Source organism: Hermetia illucens, chromosome 5, assembly GCF_905115235.1.
Source record: "Hermetia illucens chromosome 5, iHerIll2.2.curated.20191125, whole genome shotgun sequence".
In the NCBI taxonomy this organism is placed as follows: Eukaryota; Metazoa; Arthropoda; class Insecta; order Diptera; family Stratiomyidae; genus Hermetia; species Hermetia illucens.
In genome coordinates this window covers 94,385,406-94,410,695 of record NC_051853.1, presented here as the reverse complement: position 1 = coordinate 94,410,695, position 25,290 = coordinate 94,385,406, and the positions used below count along the sequence as shown (strand labels likewise).

The following is a 25,290-nucleotide window of genomic DNA, read 5'->3' as shown; positions in this document are numbered from 1 at the left end:
TACATTCAACATTAAAAAAAGATTTTTGCCGGTTTGTTGCAAGAACTTTATGGCAGGCATCCTCGGTTTGTTCGGTAAATAGTATTAGAGTGGAAGAAGAAATGTGTAATGTTAGAGGTATATATGTATGTATATATATAAAGAGACTGTAAATATGTTCGCATGACAAACAACATAACATACATCAACAGATAGCAAATGCAACATAAGATACAAGACATCAATAGCAAGAAAGCAAAGTAAGGCAGCATTGCGACATTAAGGAAGCATGAAACAAGTTTACAGATGCCATAAGTGTGAATGTGGTCAGATGTACAGTAAGCATCCGAAATGGTATACAGTGGACAGACATAAGAGTAATGTTTAGTTATATAGGTCGAGTTTATCGAGCATCAACACATAAAATACTTACTTTCTATGCCGACTTGCCCTAAAACAGGCACAATGGCAAGAACAAATTGATGCATTATCCGCATCAATTGATGCAGAATCGTGTCCTATATAACCACTTAAAATAGACCCATTGGCCGTTATAACGTCACCTTCTAGTCTAACTGCAACCTGAAGAGCCTGCAATTTCAGATTGGAAGAAACAAGAAAAGAGAAAATCCTTATCAGTTCAAATAATTTGCACCAATTCAAATATATTTCAAAATATACTAATTTATTCAATTTTTTTTTTCGTTTTTGATATATCACAATAATGGTACGACATTCACCTCCGGCGTCCACAATTTGGACTTGGTCATATACTTTTCAGGTTGCCGGAAAGAAAATACACGTTATAAAACGATTAATATCCTTGGTTTCACCTTCAGCTCAAAATATAAATTTCAAGAATATTTCATATTTGATTAGAGCGATATTTAGGTAAGGTGGGGGTAACGTTTAATTACAATATGTAATTGATTTATATTCTGGTTATGGTTTCGGTTCTGTTTGGTGGAGAGTAATACAAGTGCGAGTTGGAAAGGTACGTTCTGTTCTGAATAGACAAGGCGAAGGCGGATATTGCAGCCAGAGAGTAAAAAGTAGAATCGAAAGACAAAATAAGGAATCAAATTCACATCACGATGGAAAATTAACAAACTTGCACTTATATAACCAAACGTTCTAAAAGCGTTGTACCGGAGCCAGGATGAAATTAAAAACAATATTCCTTTACTTTCTCTCGTTCGCTGATAAATAAAGTAAGTTGGTAGAAATGTTCCAAAATTGGTTGCTCCAAATAGCTACAGAGTGGAACTACGGGTGATTTCATTCAACAAATGGTTCTCCTTTAGTAAATCACTATTTCGAACATACTCTATAGAATAGGTCCATTTTCAGTGATCTTCACCGGGATGACTAGTCGCGGCAGTTGCAATAGGTAGATGACCCTTTCGTTATCGCTGTTTATAATTTACGACCAAGAATTATAAAGCCAAGGGTAATCTACATAATTGCATTTTTGCGCGGTCATATTGCCTGTAACAAGATCTGCCGAGCTACCGTTATTGCTGAACAAAACCATTAGTATTTCAATTGCTATAAGAATTACTATTCGGTTTTCAGTTCCCAGCGAAAAGGATTTCAGCAGCAATAACATTGGTAATGCCGCCGCCGAAAATCTACATTGCATTTGTCAGAGATTCAAAACAGCTTCGAATTAGACCAGTCTCAGTTTTACGTAAAAATCGCAGAGAAAAAAAATATATTCAACTTCAAAATTTTTTGAGATTATCTATCTTAATATCGGACCACTTGTAGCTATTTGGTTTGAATTTTGACTTGTCGATTTGAATTAGATTAAATAACATAGGCAATTATGGAAATGCACTTTAGTTGGCTAGCCTAAAACAGCGGAGAAATTTGCTTTGATCGTAGTTTGGTTCAAAGATAAACTTAGTGTTTTCATAGCTTTTAATGACGCTTTATCAATCTGTCCATTGAATTCTAATACCATTTCGCACTTCCCGATTACAGGGACTATCTTATGGCCAATGTGCAATTCCACGCATGCAAAGTGCTTAATTTCTAGTAAAGAAATTTAGATTTTGTGCTTCTGCGGAATCAAAAATGTAAACAGTAAATGATTAGTGCCAACTATCTAGAAAACTATTGATAAGGTGCTTGTAATGTCAGTTAAAGTGAATGTGAAGTGATGAAAAAACATGTTTTTCTGTGTGAGAATGATTTTCAGTTAGAAAAGCTGGTTTAATGGTGTTAACATGCAGTTACGGCAGGTGGATTGTATTTGTTAGAATTTGTAGATTTAATTCAAATACAATGTTCTTTCAAAAATATCAACTTAGGTACACATAACATATGCGCTTATATTGTAGACATAATTCGCATTCGAAAGCACATTCGTCAAATTCTAAGTCTCTTTTAGGTCTAAAGGCTACTGTAGTTTGCGATTGCTCAAGTTCTAAGTTTGCTATCGTAGTGTGAATGTAGGTGTTACAAGTTGCAGAGTAAAATATTGTCCTAGTCAGTATGGAAGTCTTAAAATGTCAAATAATATTCATGTTTAAAGGGGGAATACCTGTAACCGGTTCTGGAAACTCAGATTTTTTCTAATAAACCCTGTAAATTTCAAATCGAAATTTGAAATAATTTTGAAGTATAGCCTTCGAAGTGTCCATGACTCTACTAGAAAGAGAGGGTCGACCTTGGCATAATCTGTCACATTCTTCGTTTTTGATGATTAACTGTTAGATAAGTGTATACCGATATATATTCGTACAATTAGTGTACAGATATATGATTTTTACGAGGAAGCTGAAAGATTATAGTGTGAGACGGAATTTCTGAAGTCCTTCCAATTTTCGATTTTTCATTATCGAATCTTTAAACACATTTTTCTCAAAACAGTATTTTTCAAGCTGATATGTAAGTACCTTCTTGTTGAATCTAAAAAATAGGAAAGATTATTAAAAAAATATTTTGGTAAAGCACAAAAGTTTCAATTTTTTTTTCATCAGCCCTACCCAACACTAAATTCCAAAGAAAGAAAATGGAAAGGATGGCCATAACACAAAGCATCAAGTTACTTTACACGAGACTGGAATATCACACTGCTTATCCCGCGCACCTGAAAATCAGCAAGAACACCCATATGGGAAAAATCACCAGGGTCTACATCTGAGAAAAGGCCAGAAATAGGAGCGTACTAGATAAACAACTAAAGGCTCTCACCATAACAGAATTGGGGAAATAATTTCGGTGAAAGGCCAAAGGCGGATTGGCCACATCACTTCGGGTGAACGAAGCGTCGTGATTGTCGTTTGCAATGAATGCAGCGGGAAATACGATTCCACCTTTTTACTTATTCTCGAGAAAGAAGATGGCGCCAGCGTATCTTGAGCACGCGTCGAAAGATACAGTGAGGTAGGTAAAGGTAAGCGGATGGATGCAACAAGATGCATTTGTAAAATTCATGGAGCACCAACCGGATAGTACACCGATAATTCTTTTATTGGACAACCACGGATTTCACCTTTCAGTGGAAGCGATTAATTTGGCTGTTGAAAATGGTGTGACAATGCTCACTTTCCCACCGCATTGTAGCCATCAACTACAGCCGCTTGATGTTGGAGTGTTTGGACCCGTGAAAGGCGCATACGTTCAGCAACACAATGGGTAGATGAGACAAAATGCAAATACCTTCACTGGTATTAGCCCATTTAACCCAGGAGTGTTTAAAGGCTTGGATTATTATTTGCTGGATGTAGATGAAGCGAACGCAGAGCCCAGTGTTATTAAGAGACAGTTTGACGAAAAAGAACAGCGTCGAATAGTTTATCTTTCTTGTGGATTATCGGTTGCTAGAAATAAAACTGATTCCAGATGATTACATGTACTTAGAGGTTTCAACATCCGGAACTAGGTACGCTTACATCATATCAAACATTTGTCTTCTCAAAAAACACCGCCGCGAGAAAAATCAAAACGAGACCGAAAAGCGAAAACCACTTTGATTATAACGCCTTCATAATAACAAGCCGTTCTTTGAACACAACAAGAGAAAGGAAATGCTGAAAAAGCTCGAGAAGAATTTGATGAAAACAGACGCAAAGAACAAAAGAGCAGTCACAAAAGCGAAGGAAGAAGTGCCAATCATCAAATGAGGACAGTAACGAGGTTTGCCTCGTCTGCTGTAAACAAATAATATAATAATAATCGTTGGCGCAACAATCCATATTGGATCAGGGTCTTTAAGTGTGTTAGAGAACTTCATTCAAGACCGTAACGGTGCACTACAGTAGTACACTGTAGGAGGCCATGTGGTCAGCGTTGCACTCGCCCGAGATTATTATCCTGATTTGACTCAGGTACTCATTCACAGCTGAGTCGACTGGTATCCGACGTGAAAATTGTAAACAAATGTCACCCAAAATTACAGCCAAGAACTCAAAACGATGTCACATCTGCCAACAATTAGTTCACGCCACGTGTGCTGAGAAAACTAACACATTCTTCCTTTGCCCAGATTGCGATTCTGCTAAGGAGGCCGAGTTTCTATTATTTTCCCAACTATTCTTTACTTTCACTAAATCAATCAAAGTCTTTTGCTAGTCTCTAAATTCAATAAATATACATAAATTTGGAAAATTTTGTGTTTTCCATTGAAAATTTGCAATATTTCATTGTTTCGTCGTGATGTGGCAACGTACAAGCCAAATTTTGAAAATAGTCATTTTGGAACATTTCAGTAAATGAGGTACACTTTTTCCCTAGTAAGTCCAATCGACTTGGTACCTAGTGCAAAATTGTAGCAGAGTTTCCCCTCTTTTTAACGGTATACTTAATTATACCTGCTTTTCTATTTTTCTTTGGGTTATCGACCTCAGAAGAAAACTTACAAACAATTCCCCTACACCACAAGATGAAGAAGACGACATTCGGGAAGAAATTCGGCGACTACTAGCCCCATGAAACGATTAGCCGCAAGGAAAAGAGTATCATGCAACTACTACAGAACCATTAAGGAGTTGAAAGAGAAACCCGTTTTCTACTTACCAGCAGAAAAAGGAAGCGCAATGGTCATCATAAGACAAACATAAGACAACTTAGTGCCAAAAAGTTTGAAGAACTCACGGACTCACAGACTCCGTTAAAAGAGTGGTAAGGGCTCTGGCAGAATGCAAACTCAGAACTGAAAATGGCTAGCTCATTTATGCCTAAAGGCAAATGCCTCCCTAAAATACATAAAGAAGGCAACGAGGTCAGAGAGATAATAGCAGCAACGAATTCACGGACCCAAATACTGGCTCCTTGAAAAAGTCAAAAGGTTCGGCCTAAAATAGGAAAACGGGCAGTGGGAAATAGCAGAGAAGTCATCACCAGACTCAACGTGGCCGGGGGAATGATGAAATACTAGTATCCTTCAACAAAAAAAACCGCTGTTTCCAAGCGTACCAATGAAGGAAGAATGGATCACCACACACGAAAACTCAACCGAATGGAGGAAGAAGGCCAAACTGTATAGAAAACTGGTCTGCACATACATGAATGAGTCCTATTTCACATTCAGAAATGAGTTTTATAATACAATCTCCGGGGCAGCAGCGGGCAAACCCCTCCCGCCGCTGCTAAGCGAAGTATTTATGGAGAATCTTGAGAATGAACTCGAGGAGACTGCCACTCTGGATCAGATATGTGGACAAAGGGAAAAAACAGGAACGATTTTCGAGACACTCAATCGGGCACACAGAAACATCGAATTCACCATGGAGTGCGAAAAGGAAGGGGGGGTACCTTTCCTGGATTTAAAAATAATCCGGGAAAGAGATTTTAATTCGACACTTACAGGAAAAGATTCAAACACAACGAACCATTATATACTTCTCAAACGATGATTTCCGCCACAAGATGGCGGAATATAACATTATGAAGGATGGTCACAATACCGCTCAACAAGGAGAGAAGAAAAAATGAAACAAATTACATCCTGGACACCGCCAAGAAAAACGGATAGAACAGGAACATCATCGTAAATCTGATCGAAAAGAAACTACGCCTGGCCTCAAGACAACAACTTTCAAGATTCCTCCAGAAACCAAACCCAAAGCCAAGGCAATGAGTAACATTAACCTATTCGGGCCTGACGCAGAACATCAAAAGGCAACTATATAAATGTGGATTCCGGATTGCCTCAACCAGTAGACGATAATTACTGAGGACTCGGATACAATCGGTTAAGGATAAAAAAGAGTGTACTGAAAAAGCGGCAAATACACGATTCCTGCCCAGACTGCGACATGATTTATGTAGGCCAGACAAAACTGCTAAACCCGGGTTTTAGAACACATAAGAGAGGCCGAATCCACAAGAAAGGGTGGCAATCCTCACATGAATTCCGCGTTACCATTTAATAGAGCAAGGGCACCATTTGTCGTTGGATAACATCGATATATTGAAGGAAGAAAACGGCGCTAGGAAACTAGACCCATATGAAAGCCTTCTCGTTTCGAAAATTCCCATCGAAAAAAGGCTAAACACGGACATGGGCAACAACATTTCTACCTAGTTGGAATTGTTAGGAAGAAAACTATTTGTATCTGTTTTATATTGCTATTAGTCAATAAAGAAAACTATCTCTGATAATAAAGCTCCATGGCGAGGGTGCGTAGTATCGTAGAAGTCGTTGCTCGAAGTTAGTTAACTGTTCACGATATTATAAAACGGTCTCAAGCACATTATCGAATTCAAAATAAGAACCGAATGGGCAGGAAAAAAACTCAATAATCAGGATGAACGATTTATTCTTAAAGAAGTCAGAATAAATCCTTCTTTAAGGGCAAATGAACTAAAAAATATGATTCAAACCGATTTAAGGAAAGATGTTTGTGTTGAAACGGTACGAAATGTGTTCAGGAAGCATAATTTCTATGACCGAATAGCTAGAAGAATCATTTTTAACCTTTTCTCTTATAATGCAGGTATTATTCACTGATGAAAGCAAATTTAATTAGCATGGCTCAGATACTAAGTCGTACGTATACCTTGGCCACTACCAAGCACCGTAGAGGAACAGTGACGGTATGGGGATGTGTTTCCAGTGTAGGAGTAGGGAACATTCATTTTATAGATGGAAAAGTGGCTGTCGTACGGAAGGTCGCGGTTTAAATCTCACTGGGGGCAGTGGGATTTGTTTCGGGATTTGACGTCGGATACCAGTCGCCTCAGCTGTGAATGAGTATCTGAGTCAAATCAGGATAATAATCTCGGGCGAACGCAATGCTGACCACATTGCCTCCTACAGTGTACTGTAGTGTACCGTTACGGTTTAGAATGAAGTGCTCTAACACACTTCAAGCCCCTGCGCCAACGATTATTATTATTATTAAAAGTGGATAGGTTTCAATATTTGAACATCCTGAAGCAACATGTGAAGCAATGTGCTGAAAAACTGAATATATTGGACACATTTGCCTTTTATGAAGACAATGATCGTAAGCATACTTCGCATATTGCTAAGATTTATACAGCTTTGCGAAATTTCTCCAAACACCTGCCCAACCACCGGATCTGAACAGTATCGAGGACGTTTAGGAAAAATTGGATCCAAAATTGAGTAAATTTAATTTCAAAAATGTTAGAGGAATTGAAGGAGGCCATTGAACTCGGGTAGAAAAATATTTCGCCAGAATTCTGCACAGATCCAGTTCGTCCGATGCCCCGACGTTTAGAGACAGTAATAAAAGCAAAGGGATATGTTTCAAAATATTAAAATAACGGTTTTGACAACTTTGTCCGATTATTCATTTGACAATAATTGTTGTTTATTTGTTGTTATTATGTTTTTTTTTATAGTTACGTTTAATAAAAATGTGATATATGATTATATCTCTTGAAAGGCCTGTTTTTTATTATCTAGAAGTTGCAAATACAATTTGGAAAACAAAATCATAATCTATTATAACAGAAATAAACATGCTGAAAAAGTTTAGCCTTTGTCCGATTATCCGTTTGACCTACTGTATATAGTTGCCATAAGCCTTTAAGTGGGGTGTAGGGTATCAACCATACATACGCGTTTCGCTGCCGCTTTTCATATTGTACTCCAACTTCCTCCGTCAAAAATATTCATTGGCGATAAAGGCCCCCAAAAAATTCTCCCTGACACCCTAAACAAACATATCTGGCTGCTGGCCGTCGGCCAAATTCAGACGTAACTGACATGTAAAACTGTTCGTGGATGGCTGGCTTAATAGCTATCAATTTCTCGGGGATACTGCTCCTCCGCAGACCATTCTAGATACACTGACCGTTTACACTATCGAAACTGTTCTCGAAATCAATTAAAAGTAGATGAAGCATAATGGCCCGAAGATACTGATATGGTCGGTACCAGCATTTGTTTTCTGTTGATGAAGCTTTGGAAGTGTTCTTTTAAATGTTCCAGGAATATTTCAGGTAGGGGCGATCTTCTTTGGAAACTTAACGATCCCTTTCACTCACTGAAAAAATCTCACATTATTAAGGATTATTAGGAGGAGGATTGGTTTGTATCCGCATGTTATCGCAATGGTGCAGTTCTTTTTGTTATTTTTGGGGCCTAGTGCTCATCAATATTCTCGGACGGTTTATTCGAAATATGTGTCGTTTGCGTAATTGTTTTCCTAATAGTCGACGGCAGTCGGAAGTGGCCAGTATTGGCATTGGGTGGTATTGGGTGCTCTGTTCTCTGTGATCATCAAGTCATGACCTCTTTCGCAGCAGGACGAGCATGACTCGAAACGTTACAGCCAAGTAAATTTTTGATGCAGTCATATTAAACGAAACGTCTAGCTGCTCTGCGGATTAGTATTCTTATTAAAAAAGCATGCAAGCGGATAGGTGGAAGCAAAAACACCTACCTAATTACAACCGAAAGCATGCACAGGCAATAAACCAATCATGGAGGAAATGAGAGACAGAGACGTATTTTATGCCGTAAGCTGCGGTGAACCTTTGCTGCTGGCGGAATCGATACTCAAAGGCCGTATTTGTGTGCGGTGCTTGCCTACTGTATATTCAGTCTATTATTTGTTATAAATTTATTATAGTATCTAGGTATTGTCTTTTTGTTACCAAAAGTAAAAGTATCTTCTACGAGGTCCTAGTTCGAAGAATGTAGATTCTCGGTAGATCTTTGCCTAAAAGGGCAGTATCGACGCTATTCAAGGTTTGTCCCAGAACGGCTAGAAAAAAGGTAGTCGACTATTTATGGCTGTCAATCACCAAACAAAAGACCAATAGTGAACTATCTGAGGGATGGTTAGAGGAATATCACTATCAACAAAATGGTAGTTTATCAAGTTCTATCATGATCCCGTTTCAGCAGTACAAGCTTGAAGTGAGATTTGAACGGTGACTTTCCGCTACGACAATCCAGCGCTCTAACCACTTTAACCATCCCGGATTTCGACGTTAAGTAGCGTTAAATCGTGGAAATCTGGAGAGCCCTCCTCTGTATCCTGTGGCACTATACTATTGAAGTTCCACAGTTAGTCACAGTAACATGTGGATATAAACTACCAACGAGTTTGAGGTCTCTCTGCGCAAGACAGTTTCTGCTGGCCTGTAATTTCCACTTTTCCGGGATTTTTTGCAAATTCAAGAGCTTTTTCAGAAATCCGAGGAATGGATGGTCGCTTATATTCCGAACAAGGGCACTTGTCTGCGACAACTGGAAGAGTATTAGCGTGCTTTTTGCTTAGCTAAGATAATAGTTAAAATCATCCTGGAACGAGGCAGGAATTAGAGATATTTTTGTGTGTGAACATTTATCAGAAATATTCACCAGCTATAAAGATGCCCATAAGATTCTTGGTCACAGTTTAAACAAAGATGAAATTCACCTTCACGGCCTGAACAAACATGTCTGGCCGGTTGGCTCAATCATTTTTCATTGCCACCTTCCATCACTGGCTGCTTGAACAGTCAAAACTGACAGACCAACTGCATCTCATCCACGTTACGGTCGCTGGTCAACTCTGGACTATTCAGGCGTAACTCACACGCCGAACTGTACGTGGATAGCAGAGGCACATGGATGGCAAACCAGGCTGGATAACAAAAAATCAATGTTTCCAAACGTGAAGTCCTCGGAAAAATGTTCGGCTCAGTGTTAGCACTGGTTAGCAAAGGAGATACAACACCGAAGTAGAAGTCATCATCCACATTAAGAGTCAAAGGTTTCGGCAGGTCGTTCATGGAGTATGGACGATATAAGAATTCCACAGGGCCTACTAAAAGGCAAAGTGGAAGGTAAACAACCATCTGAAAACCTCAGAGGCAGATGAGGGGGCACAGCGAATACAACAGGCGAACATTCGCCGTTGCGAGTCATCAAAAGTTATATCCCAATTTAGTCAAGCCCAATCTTAAAAAACTAAAATTAAACATTTAGATAAGTTAACAGTGTACTTAGCCTCGTTATTCATATCCAGATTTTTTTAAAAACAACAATGATATGTGACGTGAATTGCAGAATGGTTTTGAATGCTTTGAGCGATGCACTTTTTGGCTTCTCTACTATATTTTAAGCGCGCATGCTTAATTTGCTATGCCGCTAATATCAACTCAGAGATAAATTGTTAACATGTATTGTTGTATATCAAATTTGATTGACGTATACTTTTCCAATAATTACTAATATCACTTGGTATTTATTGCACATCTTTACGGTTTACATTAATGCATCTATTGAATGAACTATCTACTTTTTCAGAATTAGGAAAAAGCTATACTATACGAAACAAATTAAAGTTAAGAGTTCAACTGAAAAGAATGAAGCCAAAGATATATAATATGAATAATAATTTTGATAAAGGTTGAAATTTTCTTTCATTTGATCGGATCTTTGAATGCCTTAATCATAACACTGGGATAAAAAACATTACATGAAATGAGAGTAAAAGATCGCACAAATGATTACATTCTTGGTCAAAATGCAAAAAGTCAAAATGCATTAGTTATTATTTTAAAAGAACGGCAACAAGGAGTTTGGAAAAATTTGGTGTTATTTTCTCTGGTTCTATCGAACAAAAACAAAGTATAATGACGTAGGAGGTTACATGTGCAAAGTGTACCTGGATTCGCGTGCGTGTCTTTTGGATGGTGATTATATTGGATTGATATGTATTATTATGTGTCATATGGAGTTTGAAAAATTACGGACAAATGTAAATATTTACCTGCATTGCTTGCGCTTCATCTCTTCGTTCATCTTCTGTATTCATTGTAACGAATCTAAGAACTAGAAGATTTAAAGATGCAGCTACTATTGCCAAACCGAACAGTATGAATATCAGTGCAAACATAACATATTCGGGCTTCTTATTAAGTGCATTGTCTTTTTGTAAAGCTACCATATCCCCAAAACCTAAAAGGAAATAAAGTGGGTTAAAGAAGAAGTACAGCTGTCTTGTTAGATTTAAAGATAAGATAAGACTAAAATTTAAGATCTGCATTTTGCTTTGAAATCAGTGAATATTCTTCTTATTTATCTTATCTTATTTAAACGAATGAGAAAGTTAACCATTTTTGGCATTCTAATACCGAATTAGGTTAATTTCTTTGATCGATTTCTTAGCACTAGCAAGTCTTTTATTAACTCATATATAATTGGTCAATCGCAACAACAGTAAAATACAGTGTAACATAGACATGGGACGACTTACCTATAGTAGTAAGAGTTATAAAACAGTAATATACTGAATCAAAATAGCTCCAACCTTCAAATTTCGAAAAGGCTGCAGCACCGCCGGCTATCGTTAAAGAGCTTAAAGTTGTAACAACACAAATTAAATCTAATTCGGAAGCCGCAGTTTGTGGACAGTGAAGTGCAGTTTTCACTGTTCTTATAACAAAGCTAAAATTTGAAAAGAAATGAAAAATAACTTGTGTTAGTATTATTTTATTATAGATTTGTACAATTAAAAAAGCTTCAACATTTACACATTGTCCATATATTTATTAACAAACATGTAAGCCAACAAGCTGCCAGTGACACACATAATTTTAATATTAGTTTGGAAAACCTGCACAAATACCTGATTACCTTGATTGTTTTGTGTAAACACAAAACCTTATTAAAATCGGTTTACTGTCTGTCTGTCTGTCCGTCTGTCTGTCTGTCTGTCTGTCTGTCTGTCTGTCCGTCACACGCATTTTTCTCGGAGACGGTTGCATCGATTGACACCAAATTTGGTAGAAAGGTGGGAACTGTGAACGCTCACGCATACAGTGAGTTACATCCTTTTCCGTTGAATTTAAGGGGGGGTCCCCATACATGCAAAAGGGGGGTGTAAAATTTTTTTTCATTAGATATAGTCGTGTGTGGTATCAAATTAAAGATCTCGGTTAGTACTTTTCGAAGCCGGGCTTAGTTTTGACATTTGTTGGAAAAGTAGGGAGTACGCGGGGTTGAAAGTGATCATTCCTTTAAGGGGGCCATTCTTAGAAACTACCGAATCGAAAAATCTGAAAAAAATCAGCAGGCTGCCACTATATGGTGCCTGGGCTCCGAAATACCTTCTATACTGATATCTGTACAAATAAAGTTAATAATAGTATATTACTATAATTTTTAGTAATTGGCTGGAAAACCCCCCTTAAGTTCATGTTAGCACCATGAAATTTCGCGATAATATAGTGTATAACATACAGCATGATCTCACCAAGTTTGGTGGAAATCGCACTATTACTAACTAAGTTACAATACGTCAAAGTTGTCGCTTCCTTGCAAATTCAAGACTATGAATGTCAATATCATCCGAAAGTGGATATTCTCACATAATATATGCATATATTACGTGCTACGTACTAAGGAATACACAAAACCTTTCGTAGCTAAAGCGTCCAGCTTCCGGTTTCCCGACTTGTTTATTATATGCAAGGAGTGTATTATATCTTTTTTTCAGTAAAGTAAACTCGCCCAATGGGTTGGGACTTAAGCCAACTCAACACTCAAAGTCTCCCTGTTTGTCATAAGAGGCGACCAAAAAGTATAGAAATCTGTGTTTACTACTACAGAAATGTCAACAATGTTTCGAACAGGCACTGATTTTATCCCAAAAACGATATAACCTGGACATACTACATACATAGCGCTAAGCGAGGGAAGCTGGTGGGACTCTGAAGGTAATTCCCTCCCTCTTGTGGCAATGTACTTTTGTACCCCCGAAAGCCAAGTGGTGGCAGACGCGAATTCGGATTATTTCTGAGGGCTACCGTAATTTGCGCTCTGTTGACTTGAGAGAAGGTTTCTGGCAGACTTTTGACAACAAGATTTCGGTCCGGTGCATCATAATTGTATAGTGCTATGTACCAACACTTGCTACACCTACGCACTGTGATTGGAAGTAGTAACTTGGGAACGATTTAATGCTTTGAAGAAAAATGAGCAGGCTTGGATACCCCACCAAAAGGAGTCTTAAGCTAGTTTGAGAAAATAGTCGCATCTCTACCCCATTGGAAAAGTGAACCCCTCTTGAGTTGGGGATTAAAAATTCACTCAAAGTATTCCCAGCTTGTCGGTATAGGAAACTAAAAAGGATAGAAATTCAGCGGGTGGCAATCTGTAAATTTCGAAAGACGACTTACCGGTTGTAACCTTTTGCTATCGTACTGAGCCACGAATTGTATTTTGGGATGTACATACTTCACTCCATAACGTTATCGAGGGTCATCTGTATGCTCGCTTTCTTCACCTTGAACGAGAGTTCCAGCGTTACACGCTGGTTATTCTAGAGTTAGATGAGGTTAGGTAATGGGACTCTGCAGAATACTCCTCTTCCTCTTGCGGCACTGTGCTATTATAATAATAATCGTTGGCGCAACAATCTATATTGGATCAGGGCCTTGAAGTGTGTTAGAGCACTTCATTCAAGACCATAACGATATACTACAAGATTACATACCCTGTAGGAGGCAATGGTATCGAACGTCAAATCACGATACAAATCCCACTGCCACCAGTCAGATTCGAACCGCGACCTTCCGTACGACAGCCTCGTGCTCTAACCACTCAGCTATCCGGACACTGTGCTATTGCACGGCGAAAAGCTTGCCCCCACGGCAACTGTGAGACGCGTCTTTATAACATGGGAGCAGGTTTCGGAGAGGATATTCACTGCGTGATTGCGGTACAGAATCAGAAACATATCAGCAGTACCGTGTTACGCACCAACGGAATGGGACTTTCTCTGAGGAATCGAATGTAGGTCAAGAGAGGCTTTCTAAAGGTGACATTCTAACCATGATGGGCTCTGGTAACACTTTTCTTGGGTGATGGGGTAACACAGTCTGGGTGGCAGTAGCGATAATGGTGGGAGGTTTGTGGAATTCTGCAGCTTCCACCGTTTCATCATTGGTGGTACATCGTTCGAAGACAGACTTTGGGTTTGAGTGGGTTTCAACTGATTGGTGCCATACGAGCAATCGCATTGACCACATTGCGATCAACAACAGATTAAGGAGTTATCTTCTTGATGGCGTAACAAGAAACGCGTTGAAATCGACCTCGAAAGGGATTGATGCTTGCTTGCATTTTTCTGCGTGTTACGGCCGCCGTTTCTTGCAGTAACCGCAGATGCTCTAAATACTTTGTCTGAGAATATTGATGAGCATTGGGTCTTTTGTCGAACACTACTCCGGTTACTGGCCGCGTCTCCAAAAGGTATAATATAATCAGGCAGACCAAGGAATCTTGAAATCGAATCGACGGAGATAAGGAGCCGAGAGCTCTATTCATTGCTGCGAGTGGTGCCGAGCGTGACGCGTTAGAGTGCCGTTACAGCAGGAAGGATTACTCCACTATTTAGGGCAATAAAAATAATAATGTTTTCAGACTCGCATACTGCATCACGAAAAAATTTGTAGGTGGTACCGAATCTTTCAATGGTCCAGCCAGGAATAATTCATAATGATAAGCAGCTGAAACGTGGAAGGAACACTTAACGGTATAACATCCGGTGAAGTTCGACCTCATGTGAAAGAAATGACTAGTCACCGTAATATGAAGATATCTAACGCTACTCCAAATAAAAGGAAAACTTATCTCCGTCATCACCGCGCTCAAACGGAGTAAAGCCCTTAGACTTGACGGTCTCCTGTCAGAACGTTCAGCGTGGTTCCTGCAGGGCTATTATTGTGAATCATTCTGAAACGGTGAGCAGAACTTGATTCTTCGCTTCATGTATATGGAGAAGGCTTTCGACAGCATACTTCTGGAAAACTTTATGCAGGAGAGGCATTTCGGTGAGCGACATACATGTATGAGGGTGCAGCAGGCCACGCTGCCAGGGTTGCTCCTGCCACAGACACTATTTCTTCTTGCTATCAGTACCATTTTCCATGCTGTCTTCTCCGGGATACGTAACGCGATTTAATGGACCGTGATATCTTTCTCCAAGCACCTCGATTACGCTGATTATATAATATCTGCAGAACTTGGAGGACCAAAACGAAGGTTCTAATTCTGGACAAAATTGTTCACTCAATTATTCAAATAAAAACTTTCAAAAATTAATAACATCACATAGTTTTCAACGGATATATCCATACATTCATGTGTGAGAGAGTATTCAGTATATGTAAATTTCCTGCCGCCCTGGGCGAAACAGAGAAACTATAAAATGCGGCTACAGACTACACCTTCTAGAAAACGTGAGTCTGATGGTGATTTTAAGCTTCCCACTTCTTTTGAAGTAATGAAATACTAATCTTAAGACTCTAAGAGGGTGATTGTGTAAATAAGCGGAACTATTGGAAATGACAGTCTAAGCAGTATATACGAGTCTATGATGGAAGGACATATTCATATCTTTCTACATTCACTAACTATAATACTTCAACTTCCTTTGTTTCCTACATTATTACCAGAGATTTGATTTGAAGCAATCGGCACAAGGTATTAACTACCCTTAAGCTAATGGGGAGATGGCCAGAAACGTGGAAATAGCAGTAGATAGCACAGACATCAGGCGATGCATCGGTTATATAACCGGTTATATGGGGGGTAACTAACTGTATTCGAACGGAAGCAAGCTTCGTCTTGACGAACACCTGGTGACTACGTTGGGGGGGAGTTCTTCATCCACACTAGTGAGATTTAAATAAATACTGTGAATAGTACAAAGACCATCAACAAACAGGCGGGATTCCACACCACACGCAACCGAGTACATCAACTAAAAACCCACAGAAAGGAAGAAGTTGGCAAGTCGGGCAGCAAAGTCAAGTTCAACATTGGTTTGCTGCGAAGATTACAACTAACCAAGGGGGGCATAGGAGTCAAATAGGTTCTATCTAGCAAGGCCTAGAACAGGAACGTTTAGGACAGACTTAAGCCTTCAATAAGAGAACCGAAGAAGAAGGAAGCAACAGAGATCAGCCCGCTGGGTTCAATTGCTCTACCACGATCCGAAAAGTAAAGTTCGAAGTATGGCGGGTGTATCAAAACCGCTTCGTGTCTGTGTTGGTGTTCATTAAGGAAGCGTCTTCTCACCACTCCTCTTTGTTCTTGTTATGGACACCGTCACACGGGATATCCAACGTCCAGAGCCCTACACACTGCTTTGTGCAGATGATGTTTTCCTAGCATCTGATAGCAAAAATGATCTCGAGCAATTTGTTCAAAAATGGAATGATCGCCTCATGCAACACGGTCTCAGATTGAATTTAAACAAAACTGAATTTTTGACGACCAATCCCCATGAAAAAGTCACAATCACTGTCAGCGGCAGTGATCTGGCCAGAACTGAGCAATTTAAATACCTTGGGTCAACGCTATCAGCCAATGGAGAACTGCATTATGAAATTGCTTCACGCATTAACGCAAGCTGGATGAAGTCGCGTTCCACAACTGGTGTTCTTTGTGATCGACGTATCAACGAACGTCTCAAATCTAAAATTTACCGCAATTTCGTCCGTCCAGTCGCTCTCTATGGTTCTTTTCATACATAAAAAGTTGCGAGAGAGACGTCTTCGATGGTATAGTCACGCAATTCATGCAAACGAGAATTCACTTGCCAAGGTTGGTCTGAACATCGAAGTCGATAGTAAACGACCAAAAGGCAGACCTAAACAACGGCGGCTTGATACGCTGGATGGGGATTTGAAAACCTCGAGATTGCACCCAGATCAGGCATTCAATAGAGCCAAATGGCGAAACCGATTACGACGAGCCGACCCCGCTTGTGAACGGGAAAAAGGCTGAAGAAAAAGAAGAAGATAGGAGAAATTATGAACCGTCTGAAAGTTGTAGTCTCCTATCTCGCTTCGCTTCTTCGTTCTTTGGTGTTGACGTTGCTGACGTTACCATCCTGTACTTCCTGTACGTAGGTAGGTAGGACCAGTAGTGGCATCAATAACACTGCTCCGCACTGTGAACAATAGGTTCAATACTCGTCGTAGCACCGCCAGGCTGAAATTGCAAGCAGGCAGACAAAATGAAGTGCTAAGCGTCTACCGAAACAACCTCATCTCCAGTAAAACATCCGTAGTTGAAGTTCTGTACAGATTCAAACACAAGCTTTCTGTTATGAAGTCGGTGACAAGAGTATTTCACACTCCAGATATATTCAAAATGCAACATACGCGAGGAACTCATGGACATTTTTTGAATATCTCAATGAATCCCACCAGAGCGTCCAGATAGTGTAGTTTTCAGTAACGGAGTGATTCCGCGAGTATTGGGGTGATTTCCCATCCCTACTCGGTATGAGTGAATTACCGCCGGATAGGATACGGTCCAGAAAAAATGGTAGTCTTCCTTTAGCTTAGGCAGGCTTCTGCCTGGCTGATACCTTCTACGAGGCAGTTGAGCGGACCCTCAAAATCTGTCCCAGGTATGATATTAAAATCATACTTGAAAGGTTCATCAGCCAAGTAGGGACTGAGCCCGTATACAGGCGAAATGTATCTGGTTTGGCCCAAAAGTAGTCCACAAACATAGGCGGGCCTCTTCAGCCGGGCCCACCTTCAACCAAATTGACTACGTGCTAATCGAAAGCTGCCACCTCGACGAATCGGACCACTATTTCGTTGGCATAGTGTTCCAAGCTCGAATAACAATACCACCTCGAATCCCCTCTGACAATCAGGCAAGAGTGAATACTGAAGCCATCCATTGCAGATTCCTCCATAACACCTATAAGGGGGAAATGGATGCCGCACTGACCGCAGCTGACAAAGGTTCTGAAGATGGAGCGTCAGCAAGTGATCTTCACAACCAATTGAAACCGTTACTATTGGTACGCATTGGTTGGCTGGCGATTTCAATACCATGGCGTCCATTACAGGCCCGATCTAATCACCAAATCCCGACGGTTATCTATGCAGGACTTTATATTTCTCCTTCTCCTCATTTTGTGGAGGTGGATTTAATACCTAACTGCCAGGTGTCGCTGATAGCCTCCTTGATGGATAATCCCATTATAAAGTTCTTGCATTTTCCTCACATACCCCATGAGACCCTGCGGTATACAGCCATTCAGAGTGAAGTCAGATTGAAGCTATCCCCCTACTCCCTCTTTTTGGGCTAAAGACTGGTTACGGCGGTCATAATTCAGGCCATATGCGATAGTGCTCAATTTCGGAAAGAATTTCAGTATTTATTGAATAAAATAGAAATTTAAAGGAAAAATCACATCACAAAAAAATAAATGATTTCCAAATTATATACTGTACATAGATGGTATCAAATGGGGCTTCAGATAATTGCTATATTCTGTACAAGTTAGTAAATCGACTTCTAATCATCCTCTAAGAAATAATTTCGAATATGGCCGAAAACTGTACGGCAACGGGCACCTGGGTACCTAAATAGTTAGGGGGGATTTTTCACTAGAATCATAATAGTGTGCAAGATTTGAAAATGAATTTGTACTTTTGAATTAGGAAAAATAATTATTTATTCATATAAACAATTAGGCTGTTACTGAGTGAGTATATGAATATCTTTTCGTATGTTACATATAACTCAATGAATCTTGTACTCCTCGTTTTGTGGATGTAAAAAAAAATTGATAATTGATTATGTTTACCGTAAATTTAGGGCATTCTTGCGGTAACCAATGAATAATGACAATTCATTTTTGTGGAACCTCAAGAAAGAATTACGATTGATTTTCCATGGTTTGCGGTTTTATTTATAATTTAGAAAGGACCAAATTACCAATATCCTTGAGGTATTATATTACAAATCAGACATACAAAAACTGTAAATAATATCGTGGAGTTATATGTGCTCTTCCCGTTGAAAGACTATCGCTTTGGCTCGGGATAACTTCCATCCATATTCGGCCACAAAAGCCAGGCAGCTGACGTAAAATAAACATATTTCCCTTCCTCCCCCACAAATACTCTCACGACGTTTCGCCTTATATTTCCGGAGCCCGAGATAGAAGGAACTTCACAGTTAATGTCCTTTCTTTGTATAGTTATTTATAAAATATCTCTTGTCTGAAATTCGATTATGGCGCGGATGATTGTTATTAAAATTTGAGTAGCGTCAATTTTTAATTTAACTTGCATTAATGCCAGGCGATAGGTATTCGGATATAACAATGAAATCCATAGATTGCCAACGCCAGTATTATGTAAATATTATGTACATTTTGAATCTTTGATTGCAATTAAGTCAAAACTGAGTTTGTACTGAATAATAAAAATCACTCTTCATTTACATTACTTTGAGTTACGAGCAATACTTTTGATATTGATTTTGATTTTATGATTCAGTCAGCTCCGTCTGCTTTTATGGGCATCTGGTCTCCGCAGAAAGAAACAGAGAATTCACTTTATTTGAATTCGAATCGATAACAATTTGAAAGGATAATGGGTAGGGTTTGCGAAAGAGAAATAATTGCATTGATATTTCAGTTTAAACATGAGGTTCGTTTGATGCAGTTCGTAGGGGCAGGTATGTATATACATATTTAAGGGTCGTTTTATTGGATTGTATTCAGTCGCGCATAGGATGTTTGTGCTTGCTATTAATTGATCATTCAAATCTTATTCACCATTACCAACAACATTTGTGTTACTTTGGAGGAAAAAAAGTTCTACTTTCTCCAAATCGATCTTCAGTTTTACTGAGAGTTACTGAGACCGAAAAAATTTACTCGCAGATTCAGGTATTCAGGCTAATTGTGACTGTGTCCATTCAATCAAATTAGATTTTTATCAGTATACACAGATATATATAACACAACCCTAATTATCTTACACAGAAAAATAATCACAAACGTGCAATAAACAGAACTATTGACTTTTTGGCACGCAATGTCAGGTTTTGCAGGAATCCTGGTTATAAGCAACAATTTGGAACTACTCGGTTGACATGGATGCAAAATAAAACTCGTTTAAATATAACGTAACTGATAGCAAAACACTGAATTTAGTGCATTCTAATGTGAATGATGATAATGGTTTCAAATACCTGCTCAGTCTATTCACTCTTTCTCCAATACTTTGGAACATGACAAGCCCTAATGGTATACCAACCATTGCATAACACATAGTAAATAACTTGCCACCAATTGTGCTCGGTGTTGAGTGACCGTATCCAATAGTTGTTAGTACGGTTGTGGCATAGTAGAATGCACCAGCAAATTTCCATTGTTGTCCGGCCTTATGTGGCTCGGATTTTAGCACAACCGTTTCCATCACTTTGAAGTCTTCTACTGATATATTGTATTTTTTTATAATCATGTCTTCAATTGCTGAAATAAACAAAGATAATTTCGTTAATTATGGTATTACTTTTCATTAAATAATATAGTAATAAGAGATTGAAAGTGATAACAATTATTTAGGGATGCACAGGATGACCAGACGTTCTGCATTTCAGATTACAGTAATGCGTTTTGGGTGCTACTTTGCAAAAAAAATTGTCCTGCATTATGATGCTTTTAACCATTTTTTACTGCATTATGTAAAACATCAAATAATAAATTGCCTAAAAGCCAAGTTCAAGATGTCCTTATTTCTGTCCTTAGATCTAGGTCAAACAGTGAGGTTGGCATGTATACAATTTTTAAACAAAAGAGTGTATACACTGGAAACTAGATCTTATACTTCGTTTAAACAAAAAGTGAATTTACAAGAAAACCTCACTGTCGATTGCAGGTGCGTTAGAACGTTTTTAAGGAACAAAGCGACATTTATTCCAAGTGCCCATAGCAGAAAAAGTTTTCCCAAGTTTTTGGTAAAAATCACTTGAAAATCCTATTTTCTCTCAAAAAGTTTTTTTTTTGGGATCATTCTATTTATGAAATTCATCATCATCCGGTATCCGGTCTAGACCTGCCTTAATAAGGAACTCCAGACATCCCAGTTCTGCGCCGAGGTCCACCAATTCGATATCCCTAAAAGCCGTCTGGCGTCCTGATCTACGCCATCGTCTTCTTTTTCTATCATATAATATATTGCCCTTATAGACTTTCCGGGCTGAATCATCCTCATCCATACGGATTCAGTGACCCCCCCACCGCAATTTGCTGAGCCTGATTTCATCCACAACCAGATGGTCGTGGTATCGCTCATAGATTTCGTCGTTATGTAGGCTACGGAATCGTACATCCTCATGTAGGGGGCCAAAAATTCTTTGGAGGATTCTTCTCTCGAACGAAGCTAAGAGTTCGCAATTTTGTTTGCTAAGAACCCAAATCTCCGAGGAATATATAAAGACTGGCATAATCATAGTCTCCGTCTGGATGGCGCAAATGGTTAGAGCACTGGGCTCTCGTAGCAGAAGGTGGCGGTTCAAATGTCACTGGTGGGAGAGCGATTTGTTATCGTGGCTGTATATCGGATACCAGTCGCCTCAGCTGTGAATGAGTCCCTGAGTCAAATCAGGGTAATAATCTCGGGCGGACGCAATGCTGACCACATTGCTTCCTACAGTGTACTGTAGTGTACCGTAACGGTCTTGACTGAAGTGCACTAACACACTTCAAGGCCCTGATACAATATGGATTGTTGCGCCAACGATTATTATTATTATTATAATCATAGTATTGTACAGTAAGAGCTTTAATCCAATGGTGAGACGTTTCGAGCGGAACAGTTTTTGTAAGTTGAAATATGCTCTGTTGGCTGCCAACAACTGTGCGCGGATTTCATCGTCATAGCTGTTATCGGTTGTGATTTTCGACCCAAGATAGGAGAAATTTTCAACGATTTCAAAGTTGTAGCCCCTTATCTTCATTGTTTCTGTTTGAACAGGGCGATTCGATGTTGTTCGTTCTTTTGATGTTGGCGCTGACATTGCTACCATGTACTTCGTCTTGCCTTCATTAATGTGCAGTCCAAGATCTTATGCCATCTGCTCGATTTGGATGAAGGTAGACTGTACATCTCGAGTTGCTCTTCCCATGATGTCGATATCGTCAGCGTAGGCCAGTAGTTGGATGGACTTGAAGAGGATGGTGCCTCTCGCATTTACATCGCCCTCACGAATCACTTTCTCCAGAGCCAGGTTGAAGAGGACACATGATTGACCATCCTCTTATCTTAGACCGTTGTTGATGTTGAATGGTCTCGAGAGTGATCCTGCTGCTTTTATCAGGCCTAGCACATTGGTCATGGTCAGCCTAGTTAGTCTTATCAATTTCGTCGTGATAACGAATTCTCTCATGGCCGTGTATAGTTTTACCCTGGCTATGCTGTCGTAGGCGGCATGTCTGCAGATGTTCACCTAAAACAGATATAAACAAGTCACAATACCGGGAATTCGACGCTTCGGGTGTAAAGGTTTAGTGTTCACCTTTTGTGAGAAACTTTCTATGTACACTCGCAAACAACTAAAAATTAAAAATAGTCCTTGATATGTCTCCAAACTCCAACTCTGCCGTTCATATGAGTTCACTTTATTTGATGGTGATGTCATACAAGTCAGAGAGAGAGAGAGAGTGCAATAAATTCATGTGAAATGGCTATCATGCTAATAATAGTTGGATTGTCTTCAAACTTTTCAAAATTATGTCTAATATTATCACTTATAATGATGTCAACTTTTCTACTTCTGGAATGTAAATTTCTAAAATATAGTAATATGGGATTATTAACTTAACAGATATCGTAATGGGATTTATTTTGAGGCCTAGATTTTGGGTAGATGCATCATTGTGATTTTTCTCAGATTTTTCGGTTAAATAGGTTCTGGCAACGAAACCTGTTTCACTTTTTGGGACACATATTTTGAATCCTCACTCCCCCTGCGTTTCACCCGATATCGGAAATGAGATCATTTTCGGAGTACTAATTGGGCTTTTTTTCTTGTTTGTGTTGGTCCCCCCTTTCACATATATGGGGAGCTCTCCTTCAACCTAGGACAAAATGATGCTACTCGTTGCACGTGTAGCGGTTCATAGACCACATATTCTCACTAAATTTCAAGACGATAGCGCCAGGCGTTTTGAAGTAAATCTCGTGTGACGAACAGACATTGCATCGATTCACGATTCTCGATTATGATTACATGACTACGTGATTACATCGTTATCCCGATTATGATTGCAATCATGTATTCATGAAATTCATAATTATGATAAAAATTAGGCAATGACGGCTTTCCGGTTTCCTACCAGGGCAGCCATCCGAGATCTAGGCCTCAAAATATATCCCATGTCGATACCTGCTCAAATAAAGTTCTTCTTCTCTTATTTCAGTCTTTGTCCCGTTCACAAGCGGGGTCGGCCCGTCGTGATCGGTTTCGCCATATGGTTCTATCAAATGCCTGATCTGGATGCAATCTCGAGGCTTTAAAATCCCCATCCAAGGTATCAGCCACCATTGTTTCAGCCGGCCTTTTGGGCGCTAACCATCGACTTCGATGTTCAGACCAATTTTGGCAAGTGAATTCTCGTTAACGCGAATTACATGACCATGCTATCTAAGACGCCTCTATCTCAATTTTTCCACAATCGGTCGCGGCTATCTTCATTTCGGATGTGGTCAAACCGTGTCACGCCACTAGTCCAACGCAACATCTTCGTCTCCATTACCGCAAGACGCCGTTAATTGTCTTTTATAGTCGGCCAATACTCAGAACCATAGAGAGCGACAGGACGGACGACATCTCGATAAATTTTAGATTTGAGACGTTTGTTGATATGTCGATCACAAAGAACACCAACTGTGGAATGATACTTCATCCAGGTTGCGATAATGCGAGAAGAAATTCTATAACGCAGTTCTCCGTCGTGTGATGGCATTTACCCGAAATATTTACATCGCTCAGTTCTGGGCAGGTGACTGCCGCTGACAATGATTGTGCCTATTTCATGGAGATCGTTCGTCAAAAATTCAGGCCAAAAAAATATAGGACATCATTCTGGGAAGTTTGATCGCAATCTAAATATTATTAACAAAGTTATAGAAAATCAAAGTTTTGCATTTCACATAAATTTATTGCATAGATGTGTAGATGTGTATAATATGATTACCACATAAAGTGAACATATATGAATGGCGGGTTGCATGGGGGCATCTAATTTTCCTTTCTTAGCTTTTTTTAGTTATTTGCATATCAGAATCAATTACTGGAGATAGACATGTGTATGTATATGTGTGCGCAAATGAAGAATGTAGTTTGCAGGTAGTATACAATAAGATGGGCATGTGTGTTCGTTAGTACCAGCGAAATTTAATTTACGTCCGTATGTGTATGCTTTGGAGAACGAGCATTCTTAGCTATGGAGGAATGGAAAAATGTGTATAAAGAGCTCCTCACATAAAATGAATATCAAACCTTTTTCAAGCGCCGAGTTTCCAGTATTCCAACGTGTTAAGCTTTTGAGTGAAACAAAACTTTACTCAAATCGGATCAATGTCTGTCTATCCGTCTGTCACACGAGATTTACTTTGAAAGTTATCGTCATGAAATTTGGCGAGAATATTTGGTTTGTGAACCGGTACGCAAGTGGCACCATTTTGTGTTGGGTTTAAGGAAGGTTTTTTTCACAGAATATGGTCATATAGGATATCAAACGAAAGGGTTCAGTTAGTACTTTTTCAATATGATCTTCTTTCTTGGAAAAACACAGGAGAGTGATGACTCAAAATGTGTACCCCAAAAAGTGAAAGAGGTCTCGTCCGAAGAATCTGAAAAAAGCACCAATGCATTTCTACAAAATCCAGGTTTCAAAATACATTACGATATCTCCATAAATAAAGTTAATAATAGCATATAACTATATTTTAGAAATTTACGCTAGAAGTATGAAAATTGGCATTAGCAATGATATAGGATTCCAGAACGTTTGAAGGTAATCCAACTATTACTAACAAAGTTATAGAAGGTCAAAG

At 39.2% G+C, this 25,290-nt stretch overlaps 1 protein-coding gene across 4 annotated transcripts in view; it reads right to left on the bottom strand.

Moving 5' to 3' along the window:
* Window positions 1-25,290, bottom strand: part of LOC119658301 (two pore potassium channel protein sup-9) — a 65,131-nt gene that overhangs the window by 15,692 nt on the left and 24,149 nt on the right. For 2 of the 4 annotated variants that reach the window (XM_038065603.1, XM_038065604.1), the window contains exons 2-4: window positions 20,420-20,702; window positions 11,655-11,845; window positions 11,169-11,356 (exon numbers count right to left, since the gene is read on the bottom strand). In XM_038065603.1, the coding sequence (XP_037921531.1) occupies window positions 11,169-11,356; window positions 11,655-11,845; window positions 20,420-20,702 (662 nt within the window). Of the gene's footprint in view, window positions 1-412; window positions 571-719; window positions 753-11,168; window positions 11,357-11,654; window positions 11,846-20,419; window positions 20,703-25,290 lie in introns of all 4 variants that reach the window. The other 2 variants (XM_038065601.1, XM_038065602.1) reach the window with 2 other exon arrangements.